Genomic DNA, 13,122 nt, shown 5'->3' with positions numbered 1-13,122 from the left:
CATGTGTTTTTAACATAGGGTCTGTATGTTAGGCCTGAGAAACAAATCCAGAGACACTCATATGTGTAAGAGCTTTATATCAAGACATTATTATGTATCAAGAAAACATCCTAGCCCAGTCCAACTTAAGTCCATAGTTTGATACTAGTCCAACTTTATACATCTTCTAATTGACATGAAATTATGTAACTATCAGAGTTCAATAATAAGATGCTATTTTATTTTTTCAAAGTCACTTCTTAATTCTATCCAGTAATAAACATCCTTTTCCCCATGCATACTGAAAAATATGCATATACAAGTTGTCCTTACAAAAAACTAAAAGAATCCCAAATCCCTTCAAATGCACTGCCAACAAGTCGATGCTGCCTCATAGTGACCCTATAGGACAGGACTATGAAGGCCTGTCTTTCTCCCTCAAAGCAGCTGGTGGTTTCAAATGGTTTACCTTGCAGATAGGAGCCCAACAAATGACCACTATGTCAAACATTGATTTGCATAGTTTACATATACTATACATTATGTTGTATATAAGAATTGCATATGGAAGAATTTATTTCCAAGGACGGCATTGACTCTGCAGCTCCGGGAGAGGGACATACCTGATCGGAGCACATGGGAGCAGACGAAGGGAGAGTAGGAAAGAGTGGAGCACATCATGGCCCACCAGGCCGTGAGGACCATGTTCCCAATTAGAGCAGCCAATCCACAGAGAGGACCACATGGCCAGCCCACTATGAGATATGATGCCCCTCACTGACCCATAGCCCTATAGGGGACAACATTGGAGACACAGTGAGGGAATTGCACCCGATCTGATCCCACCACACCGAGGGAAAACACTATGGGGTTGCAACAGAACAGTAAGTGAATGGAGCGGCGAGGTTCCCAAGAAATGCTGAAGGTGAACTTTGGGGTCAGGGCGGGGTGCCCCAACAAACTGGACTGGAAAAACACTCCTAAAGCCAACAAATCATCCTTGAACTAACTACAAGCTTTTCTTGTTAAAAAAAAAAATTTGCTGAGTTGATGGCACCTAACAACTTTCAAGTCAGATTTTTGGCAGCTACAGATTTTATTCTCTCAAATTTTTCATAACTTTATTTTCTTTCTAGACATTAGTTTAAATTCTTTTTTTATACAGAAAAGTTCCTTTTACATGTTATCAGGAGAGGCCAGTCCCTAAAGATGGACATCATGATTGGTAAGTGGAGGGGCATAGAAAAAATGGAAGGTCTTTGATAAGATGGATTGACATGGCTGCCAACAATGGGTTCAAACATGAGAACAATTGTGAGGATGGTGCACTACTGAGCAGTGTGTGTTTTTAAAACAATGTATGAAGGAAAATTATTTTTGTTGTTTTTTAAATCTTTTTATTAGGGGCTATTACAACTCTTATCACAATCCATACATACATCAATTGTATAAGGCACATTTGTACATTCATTGCCCTCATCATTCTCAAAACATTTGCTCTCCACTTAAGCCCCTGGCATCAGGCCCTCATTTTCCCCCTTCCCTCCCTGTTCCCCTGTCCCTCATGAACCCTTGATAATTTATAAATTGTTTTGTCATATCTTACCCTGACGTCTCCCTTCATCACATTTCTGTTGTCTGTCCCCCAGGGAGGATGTAGATCCTTGTAATCATTTCCCCCTTTCCAACCCACCCTCCCTCTACTCTCCCAGTATCACCACTCACACCACTGGTCCTGAAGGTAACATCTGCCCTGGCTTCCCTTGTTTCCAGTTGCTATCTGGACCAGTGTATATCCTCTGGTCTAGCCAGACTTGCAAGGGAGAATTCGGATCATGATAGTTGGGGTGGAGGTGGGAGGAACATTTAGGAACTAGAGGAAAGTTGTATTTTCCATCGGAAATCGCATCCTGACTGGCTCGTCTCCTCTCCGAGACCCCTCTGCAAGAGGATCTCCAGTGGCCTACAAATGGGCTTTGGGTCTCTACTGCACACTATCCCCTCATTCACTATAGTAAGATTTTTTGTTCTGATGATGCCTGATGCCTGATCCCTTTGATAACTCATGGAGCAGTGTTTTCTCAGACTCATAAGAGACCTTATGTACAAGAAAAAACTGTATGAGCAGTGTTTTCTTGTTGTACTTAGGGTCTCTGAGTCTGAACTGCCTTGATAATACCTAACAACTGTTAAGGTGTATATGGAGCCCTGATGACATAAAGGATTACACATTGGGCTGCTAATCAGAAGTCTGCCGTTCAAACCCACCAGCTGTTTCCTGGGAGAAAGATGAGGCTATCTCTTCCCAGTAAAGATTTTTAGCCTCAGAAACCCTTGTGAGCAGCTCTACTCTGTCCTATGGGGTCACTGAGTCAGAGTTGGCTGAATGGCAATTGAAAGCTGTAATCAAGTTGTATGCTAGTAACAAAAAGCCTGTACCTATAATTATACATTAAAAAAATAGAGGAGATAGTGACATTACATGGCCTCTGTAATGGTTAAACAGCCAGGAGACTGTGGTATTGCTATAATGCACCCAGTGAAAATACTACCCTAAGATTTTCTCCCTTCTGAATCTTGCAGTTTACCACACACTCCTTCAGGGTACTCCAAACCCAGTTTCCTTCACAGTCTTATTCTACTTGGGTAACCTGGCTTGAGCCTTGATCTTTTGCCCCTTTAACAGACAAGTGAAAAGGTAACTTCTATCAGCAGCTCAGTTTTGAATAAATTCTACAGGTGACATATCTGACAATGTTCCATTGCTACCCACAGGTTATTCACAGCAGCTAATGCCTCGGAAGTGGCTCGCCTATACCTTCTTCACAGTCTTTTTCTTAGTTCTGTTGCACATAGGTCATTGTGTGAACTGACTGGATGGTACCCAACAACAGCAACAGGTGGCATATTGTTAGGCAATAATCCCAAAGTCAGCTCTCTAAACCATCTTATGCTCCTCTGGGAAGAAGATGAGGCTTTCTACTCCTTTAAAGAGTTAGTCCTGGTAACCCATAGAGTTCTGTCCTGTCCTATACTATAGGGTCCCTATGAGTCAGCATGGACTAGATGGAAGTGAGTTTTATAAGCCTTGAAGGCCTCGCGCTTACCTCAAGCCTAGGTGTGGGGTGCCAGGTGGTTGGTGTCCTACACCCATCTCCCAGGCCCAACATATTTGACTGAGTTGTTAATCTGCAGATGCTTTCCTTAATGAACTTTCAAGTCTCGATACATGGCACCATTACCCACCCGGGTTTGTTGTACTCAGCTTGCCCAACATTAAGATATGTCTTCCATACTCTCTTCCCCAAACTCATCAGCAGTCTCCCAAATATTTGAGGCGAACTTTGCTCCATTTCCATGATCAGAGGGCCTTAGTCTAGGAATTATCCTGGGACTTGTGCAATGTTCTACTACCCTCTCAAAATTACTCTTCTCACGATACAGAGCCTTAAACACTAAAACACAGCATCCCCCCTGCATTCCCTCACTTCAGGTTCAGGTCCTCGTGCCTCAATGGCCAATCGCACACCACACTCCCTCTGCTCCCCAAGAGCTGCAGCAAGATCTAGCAAGGGGGGCGCGTCCACACACTGCTCGCCAGTGTTTTCTACAGCGATTCACTCTAACAGTTCACTCTAACGGACTTTCTCCTTCTTTTTCTTTTATTTATTTTTTATTTTTCTTTCAAAATTAAAGTTCAGAGCCCAAAATAGAAAAGAGCAACGTGACACAAAGCAGCCCAGAAACCCCAAGTTAAAGAGCTCACAACTCAACTCATTACCATCTGGTGGATCCAAATTTTATTAATCCTAAAAGAACTGTCCCTGTGACTAATTCTTCCCAGAGCGTGTCTGCTTCCACCACGCCCAGCACCCAGCCCCACCCCCAACCGGCCCAACGCAGACGCAGCCTCGGCGCCTCCCGCCCCAACGGCTTAGTCGCACTGGAACATTCCACACCCCCGCGCACGCGCTTTGTCTTTTAACGTGCAGCCTCCGGGAGTTTCCGCCTCCACGCCGTACAACACTTCTAGTCCTTCCTAGGAGTGACTTCGCAACAGGTCTCTCATTGGTTGGTTATTGAAACGAACCTCCCAGAAGCGAGGCCAGGATAGGCTAGGATTCAGACTACGCCGTGCCGCAGCTTGCGCGTACGCTGATTGGTTAGCGCCGGCGTCCAATCAGCTCTGGGTTATCCAATTCAAACCCGGATCGTTGGGCCTAAAGTCAGTTGGCCGCAGTTGCGTGGGTGCCGTTCCGTGCCGGGCCATTCAGTGCTGCTGCTCCTGCTCTGACCCTTTCTTCCCGACCTGCCCCGCTGCGCCGCCGGCCAGATGGCTCACAAGCAGATATACTATTCGGACAAATACTTCGATGAGCATTACGAGTACCGGTGAGTAGCCGCGGGCGTAGACCTGGGCGCCCGGGCGCGTCCCTCGCGTCTGCCGCGGTGGCAGCTTTTGGCGTTGGCGGCGCGCGCCGAGTTTGAGTGGTGCAAGCGGTCGGTTTGGGCCCTTGGTTCTCCTCTGAAGGATGCAGGCGCTTTCTTTCCCAAGACCACTTTTGGGAGCGCAGCTAGTTTCCTACTATTACCACAGAGTAAACGGCCGTAAAACCTGGAGAGCAATTTTGGAAACGGCTCCCAGGGCCCTCTGCGACAACCCATTCCGTGTGCCCTGTACGCCTTCGGCATTCGGTAGTATTCTCAGACCGCCTAATGCTTAATATCGTATTCCAAGTCCTTGAGAAATAACGAAGTTCCCGGAAGCTCGGGACCTCCGCTCTGTGGCCAAGCTTTTTATCTAAATAGTATCTTCTAAGAAACTGCCATTCCTTTAGTGGTCGCCCGTAATTTACGGGTGTTCATGCAAAACCCCAGTTTCGCTCCCTCTGCAGTGGTTGCGTGTTGGGCCCGATCCCTTGATCTGCAGTTCTGAATCACCACCAGCAGCTCCGCGGGAGAAAGACTGGGCTTTCTATTCCGGAAGCATTTAAACAGTCTTGGAATTCCAGAGGGGTCACTGAGGCAGCACTGACTCATGGCAGCGAGCTTGTTGTTTTTTTTAACCTACCAGTAAGGAGCGCAGGTGGTGTATCGGTTACTAGTTACTAATCTCAAGGTTAGCCGGGAAAATCCACCAGCTCCGCCACAGGAGAACAACGAGGCCTTCTGCGCCCGTGAAGAGTTCAAGTCTCAGAAACAAACAGGGACACTGGTATCCTGCCCTGCGTTGGAATATAGATTCGATGGCAATGAGGCCAAATACGCTTCTACCAGGGGCAACCAGGCGTTTACTTACTTACATTGGCAACTGGTCTGAGAAACATGGCCAGAGAAAGCCTGTGACCTTCAGCTTTTTGTTACTGTTTTAGAAGTAGACCGATAGCCATCCACGTGATTTGGAGGTGATCCTAGAATAGCGTTCCTGAAGACTGTGTGGACAGCTTCATCGTCTGGTGGATTTGACCACCCACCACAAGGTCACAGCCCACTTCTCTAGGCCTCATTTCTTTGGAAGTTAGTGGTACTAGAAATTATCTTGAGGTGAAACAAGGAAAAAATCAGACGTTTGGGTCCTGGTTGGGACTGAAAATATATGGGTCTTTTATGACCTAACACATCCTAATATCATGGCATAAATTAAAGGGTCTTAGTTTAAGACTAAATTGAGCAATTGAGATGAGCTTCCCCCCCTCTCCCCGGGAGGGTTTGTATACATTGGCTGAATGTTTTCTGGTTTATCTTTTTTTGTGTGCAAGAAACTTTTAAGAGGGTAGAGGAAGTTTCAGGTAATATAGGCTGAGAGTACATGTTATCCCTGGAAAAGAATGCAAGGCTGCAGAGGGAACCGCTGGAGGGTTCAGAAGGGGAGCGTGGAAAAAACACATAGAGAATGGTCGGAAAGGTTTTGCTTTGTCTTTTGAAATATGAAATGTATTTTTGTGAGAGAAAAAAAAGCAAACCAAATCGGATTGGAGTGGAGGAGTTTAAACAATTTAGTGGCTTTATTGTATGCAAGAGATTAATTTGGGACACAGCTTTGACCACTGTCACCTTATAGGTTAATAAGTAAAATCTTGCTTTTTGGGACACAAACTGAGAAGTAGGTATGGCCAAGTAAAGTGACCTTGGTTTCTTTCCATCCTTTAAAGGTATATTTGAGATTCAAAGAAGAAAGCACCTCCTCTCTCCAATATCATGAAATCTGCCATCTCAGGGCAAAACCTGAGGGCTTCTAGACAGCTTTACAATACCTGCAAGCAACTTGTTAAAAAAACAAAAACAAGAATTGTAACAAGAGTTGTAAGAGCCCCCAATAAAATGATTTTTTTAAAAACCCAAACAAACCAAAGGGAAAAAAAGGAATTGTTTGAACTCTTTGAAGCTGCTTCATATGCCACTGCCCACTGTCAAAGAGTCTGTCTGATTCATAGTGACCCAATAGAACTGTCCTATAGGATTTGTGAAGCAGACTCTGCTATCTTTTCTCTCAGGAGTGACTGATAGGCTTGAACTTTCAAACTTTTGGTAAGCAACCTAGTGCTTTAAGCACCACTCACTACCATGGTTGCCTTTTATCTTTACATAAAAAACTCACTGCCACTGAATTGATCTGATTGAGCAATCCTGTAGGACAGGGGAAGAACTGCCCTTGTGGGTTTTCAAGGCTACTCATGAGTAGAAAACCTCATCTTTCCCTTGGGGAGTTGGCTGGTGGTTTCAAACTGCTGACCTCGCCACCAGGAGCCCATTAACTGTGTGTGTAAAAAAGCTATAATGCTGCAGTTGTAATCATATAATGTCTTCGCATAATTAAGTTAGTATGATGACATTGGCATCAAGTCCATCATTCAGAAACCCAAAAGACTTCTGAAAACTCATTTGTCTATAAAATAATACTTTTTTTCAGTGTGAATATATTCATGTGTGCTGATGTTCACTTATGTTATCCAGTGCCCGATGTGGATAGCTAGAAATAAACAATATTTAACTTTTCTGAAAATCTTAATTCTGAAACAATCAGCTTCAGTTGTTTTTAATAAGATGGTTCTCTAGTGGATTAAATGTTGGGCTGTGACCACAAGGTTGGTAGTTCAAGCCCATCAAGCAGCCTCGGCTGCTTGCTTTCGAAAGGATTCAGTCTTGGACACAAAGAAGCAGTTCCACTCTGTCCTACAGTGTTACTAAGAATCTGAATCCACTCTGACAGGTTTTTTTAGAGGTGGTGGGGTGGGCAGAGAAGGGTTGTAAATTTCTTTTAGAGCATAATATTAAGAGGTTAAAATAATTAATTAGCATTTTACTCACATAATCACTGATTGACAAGCTCCTAAATAAGCCAGGCTGCCATCAACATGTTGACCTAGTTTAATAATTGGTTTGTGTATACTTAACAGAAGAAAATCCTGTCATGTCTGCAGTAATTTATTCATAACCAATATAAATTAGAGTTGATTTGGTTTCATTGACCAAGCCCATTACCCTTCTGAAACAATATAGTTACTAATCTCTAGAGAGAGTTGCTGTGAGTCAGAATTGACTTGATGGCAATGAGTATAGTTTGAGCTTGGTGAGATGCTTTTAATTAGAAATTTATGCTGCTAACTACTAAGGCATTCTAGGGCGGATTGCCGATGATGGTGTAGCATCTGGTGTCAATGTATCCACAATGAGCTGTTCCCTTAACTCTGCATTTTGCTTTCTTTATTCCCTCCTCACCATAAGAGGCCCATAGTGCTGTTGAATTTGGAAATTTAGATATCATCAATAGACCCACGTATAAGCCGAGTTTTCCAGTACATTTTAAATGCAGTTTTTGTAAAATTAGGTGCCTCAGCTGATAGTTGGGTCGGCTTATACTCGAGTACGTACAGTAGTTTAAAAAATATGCAGTAAAATACAAGTAAAATTCTCATTTAAGCCTGAAGCTACTTAAATATTGTTACCTTATCAGACCTTGAAGAAGATCCTGTTTTCCATGGTTTATCGCGAATGTAGTGTTTTGTAATTTCTTCCTAAGTAGCATTTTGATAAATGTGGGTTTACACAAACCATAAACTGTTCTAGGATCAAACCAAATCCAAATCCTTAGATGGGAGCTACTAGCAATCTAACACTTAGCCAAGAGTGCCAAAATCTTACAGTGTCACATTGTTTTCTTTTAAACTAATCAACAATTAATATAGAATATATAAATATGATAGTAGAATATCTGTCGATTTTTAAAACCTAAATCTATCTACTGCCATCAGATTGTTCTGACTCATAGTACCCTACATAAAGTTTCCTCAGGTTGTAAATATCTGGGGTCACAGATAAGCTTCATTTTCCGGATGAGCAACTCTTGGTTTGAACTGCCAATCTTGAGAGAAGCAGTCCAACAGGACTCCTTACACCCTTTATAGGAGATGTTAAAGCAGTATTGCAAGAATAAGGGAGGTAACTATAAGTATTGCTAAGTCCCCATGTAGTTTTAGGGACTATGATATTAAGCAAATATAACTTGATCTAGCCTCATGACTGTCTATTAACAATAGAATTGAAAGGTTCACTTTTGCCCTTCAAGCAGTACTAAATTGATCCATAAGTACTAGACTGAGGGTGTGTGCATTTGTTTTAAGAATTCCCCAAACTGAGAAATGCCTGTCCACTTTCTTAGGAAACTGAACAGAAACAGTGTTGGAAATAGGTCAGTAACTTCTTTGTTGGGAAATTGATGGAATATGTGCATTTGTATGCTTTACACTTTTTTAAAGTTTTATTGACATTTCATCCAAATGTCATGCAATTTACTAAATCAGTTATATCAAGAAGAATTATACTATACAATCATCACAATCAATTCTAGAACATTTTCTTCCTTTACTCATTGTTATTCATATAATTTATTTTTAATTTGTGGCAAAATAGACAACAATATTCTCCAATTCAACAGCTTTTACATGCATAATTCAGTGCCATTGATTATACTCTTCATGTTGTACAACCATTATTGATATCCTTTTCCAAATTATTCCACCATCATTACCATAAGCACAATGTCTCCTAAGCAAAAACTTTTCCTCCTTCACCCACGATAACCATTAGTCAAGTTTGTTTTCTTCGTTTTTTTAGTAGTTTCTTGATATGATATTCACATCATACATTTCCATAGCTAAATCACTTTTAAAACGAGTTGTATATAGATCATCATAAGCAGTTCCAGTGCTCTTTTCCGCCCTCTCTGCTTTTAATTTTGTGTGAAGTATTCTTGAAGTATAAAGCAATTTACGGAGTATATAAGGACATACCGTAAATACTCCATTATAAGCCAACCCGAATATCAGCCGAAGCACCTAATTTACCACAAAACTGCATAAGAAATATGCTGAAAAACTTGGCTTATATACAAGTATATACAGTAGCTACCCCAAATATTTAGTGTTGAATAAAAGAAGCTACATTAACTGTAAGGTTAAATTGCATCCTCTCACACCCTTGATATAGAAGTCCAGGGTTGGGATGACAGCTTTATAATCAAGTACCAGGCTTTTTACCTCTTACTGCTTAGCTGTCCTCAATTTACAATTAACAACTGTGGTCCTGGGTTTCTACTTTACCTTCTTGATCACATCAATCTGTATCCTAGTCAACAGGAAAGGGAAAAATTGAACAGATATATGTATGTGTTTATGCATTAAAGATCACATTTGCATATTTTCTATGTCCTAGTAAACAGGTAAGGGAAAAATTGAACAGCTATGTATGTGTTTTCTCATTAGAGATCAAATTTGCATAGTTTGTAAGTATAGCTTATTCTCCAGATTTAGCCACATGGAAGATTTTTTTTTTTTTGTAATCAACTGCCCAACTTAGACTAATCAGAATTAAAGTTAGTAGAAAGTAGGGTTTCTCAAGTTTGAGACCAATGGTAATGGAATCAGAGTTGCTTTAAATACATTGTGTGTTTTGATGAGAAAGCACTCAATTTTTAAATGTTAAAATGATGCATGTATAAATGTATAAGTGATGCATGAACAAAGAAGCACTCATACTTGTATCTTGTAACAGGCACGTCATGTTACCCAGAGAACTTTCCAAACAAGTACCCAAAACCCATCTAATGTCTGAAGAGGAGTGGAGGAGACTTGGTGTTCAACAAAGTCTAGGTTGGGTACATTACATGATTCATGAGCCAGGTAAGTTTTGCACTTAAGTACATAATAATGGAATTTACATAGTAATTGTTAAAAAATTAATAGTGGTTAAAAGCATTTTGTCATAATTATATGACAACATTGCCCCCCACCCAAACAAGGAAACCAAAAAAAATCCCATTTGATTAACAGGTCCAAGTTAGACTTCATTTGCATCTATACAAGCAAATCTTTCTGAAGAATAAACTAGTATACTGGGCTTGGTCACTATATTTCTTTCTCTTTCAAATATGTGGTGTCTGAGTATATGGTAAACTCCATGATAGCGTAGAAGTGTTCTAAGATTTTCCTCGGCTGTGATCTTTATAGGAGTAATTGTTACTTGGTGAGTTCAAACTGCTTTAAACTAGATCACAATTTTAAGAAGTGAGATTCTACTTTTGGATTTCAACAAATCTGACTCAGAGGTTAGAGAGGGTCTCGTACTGTATTGAAAAGAAAGTGAAAACATGCTAGATTGGGCTGCTAAAGATAAGATGGGTGGTTCATACCCACCAGCCAATCTACAGGAGGAAAATAAGGCTTTCTGCATTATAAAGATTTATAGTCTCAGAAACCATACATAGACATGGAAGCAGCACACCAGCCTGTGTGACCATAAGGTGTCGAAGGGATCTGGTATCAAGCATCAAAGAACAAAAAGCATATCATTGCAAATGAGGGTGAGTGCAGAGCTCATCTGTAGGCTACTGGTCACCCCCTTACTGAAGGGTCACGGGGAAGAGACGAGCCAGTCAGGTTGCAGGGTAGCAAGGATGAAACACAACTTTTTTCTAAATGCTTCCTCCCCACCCACTATCACAATCCCAATTCTACCTTACAAACCTGGCTAGATCAGATAGGAATTGGAAACACAGGGAACCTAGGACAGATGATCCCTTCAGGACCAGCGGTGATACCTGAAGGGTAGAAGAAAGATGGGGGAGAAAGGGAGAACCGATTACAGGGATCTACATATAACCTCCTCCCTGGGGGATAGACAACAGAAAAGTGGGTGAAGGGAGACATTGGACAGTGGAAGATATGACAAAATAATGATAAACTATCAAGGGTTCATGAGGAGGGGAGTAGGAAGGGAGGGGCAAAAATTAGCTGATATTAAGGGCTAAAGTAGAAAGCAAATGTTTTGAGAATGACAGTGGCAAAAAATGTACAAATGTGCTTGACACAATGGATGTATGTATGGATTGTGATAAGAATTGTAAGAGCCCTCAATAAAAGGATTTTTTAAAAAAGGAAACCATACATAGGGTTTCTGTCCATCAGAATCCACTTGATGGCTTGAGTTTGGAAGCCATCTTGCTCCCCAAAACTCTTGTTAAAAATTTCATTACCGCCTGATGATATAGTTGAATAAAAAAATCTTTTCTCTAGAAAAATAGAAAAGCAACTAAGAAGCTTAATTGTGGATTCCTGAACCCTATCTAGTAAAACAAAATTTATGGATATATTGTCCTCCATGGAATCTGATGTTTTATAAGCATGCAGGTGGTTTTTGATGAATATTAGTATGAAAGTTACTTTTCTTTCAGCATAGATAATAGGAAGCTGATTTGAGAAAATCGACTTCTCATAAAGAACTTTGTTTTTAATACCTATAGAGTTGAGATTCTAAAATTATAAGGCAGTATTTCCTACAGTGGGTGGTACTGTCCCGTGGGAGACACTGGGATGATCCTGGGGGGCTGCAAAAGCAGATACTTGCACTTTATCTTGGCTCATGGGCAAATGTTTTTAATTGCACAGGTTGTGTTAGTGGGGTTTTTTTGACACTCTTACTGGGTTTTATTCTTTTGATCTTTTATTGGTGACATTGATGTTAGAAGCAAATTTCATTTCAAGTCAGTTCACAGCCATTGATTTATTATAGATTAAAATTCTTTTTACTTTGACTCATTTGACTTTTAATTTTTGTTAAATGAAAATTAACCATATTGTAGTAAAATGATATGTAAAATTTTCTTTCCACAGAACCACATATTCTTCTCTTTAGACGACCGCTTCCAAAAGAGCAACAAAAATGAAGATTATTTAGGGATTTTCAATTAAATCTTCTTCAAGTTTAATGTTTATGTGTATATATGGTGTAGTATTCAGTGAATACTTGAAAAATGTACAAATCATCCGTCCACACCTGTGCATGAGCTGTATTCTTCACAGCAACAAAGCTCAGTTAAATGTAACTGCAAATAGATTACTATAAGGTGTTTAAGACATAATTTCCTTAGTTATTTTGAGTATAAGTAAATTGCCTGTTGGATTTTTACCTTGTTTACTTTTGTTTATAATAAAGTTTCTGTGTTTCATTTGTTACTATTGGGAGTTAATGACATTTATTTTTTTGGTGACTATTGAGATTGTTTACAGATTTTGGTTTTGTACTTTTTAGCTTGAGGAAATAAGCTTAAAAATATATAAAATTTTAAATAAATTTAAAATAGGTTGAAATGATGGAGGTATTGCTATACTCCAGACTTTAGTGGGTCCAATTTGCACATGTTGAACCAATAGCTGACTCAAAGTAGTCCGTTTATTTCCTTATCATCTTAGCCAGATTCATCATGAAAACTAAGGTTCTCTGGTGGAAGTAACCAAGTTTATGACTTGGAGAGGGTCAATAATACACTGCATTGCAACATGTAAGGGAGCCAGGAAAACCTGTCTAATCTCTGATGAGTGGGGTTGTTTTGTACTAGGTCAAAAGTTTCCAATGACCATTTCCAGGGAGTTAAGTATTTGGTGTTTTTTTCCTCCCTGCATCCAGTTATTGGTTCTCTCACATAATTTGTGGGCAAGGATCCATCTTGTATTGCTCAGAGCTATCTCAGTATTTAATGTCTAAGAAAAGGTAAGCATACATTTTTACCAGGAGCTAGTTGTATGAACCCATTTAATTTACTTGGAAGAAACTTAAGGGCTGATATATTTTAAAAGCCAACGTGGATTT

General features: G+C 40.4%; 1 protein-coding gene across 1 annotated transcript; it reads left to right on the top strand.

Annotated features, from left to right (window-relative positions):
- The first annotated feature begins 4,189 nt into the window (after positions 1-4,189).
- On the top strand, positions 4,190-12,494 carry CKS2 (CDC28 protein kinase regulatory subunit 2). The gene is made up of 3 exons (XM_075549826.1): positions 4,190-4,371; positions 10,030-10,157; positions 12,147-12,494. Exons 1-3 carry the CDS (start codon positions 4,313-4,315, stop codon positions 12,197-12,199), a joined length of 240 nt encoding a protein of 79 aa, XP_075405941.1. The 5' UTR covers positions 4,190-4,312; the 3' UTR covers positions 12,200-12,494.
- Positions 12,495-13,122: the final 628 nt, after the last annotated feature.

This window comes from Tenrec ecaudatus, chromosome 5 (assembly GCF_050624435.1).
Source record: "Tenrec ecaudatus isolate mTenEca1 chromosome 5, mTenEca1.hap1, whole genome shotgun sequence".
Lineage (NCBI taxonomy): Eukaryota > Metazoa > Chordata > Mammalia > Afrosoricida > Tenrecidae > Tenrec > Tenrec ecaudatus.
The sequence above is the reverse complement of the archived record's forward strand: the minus strand, read 5'-3'. Positions and strand labels throughout refer to the sequence as shown.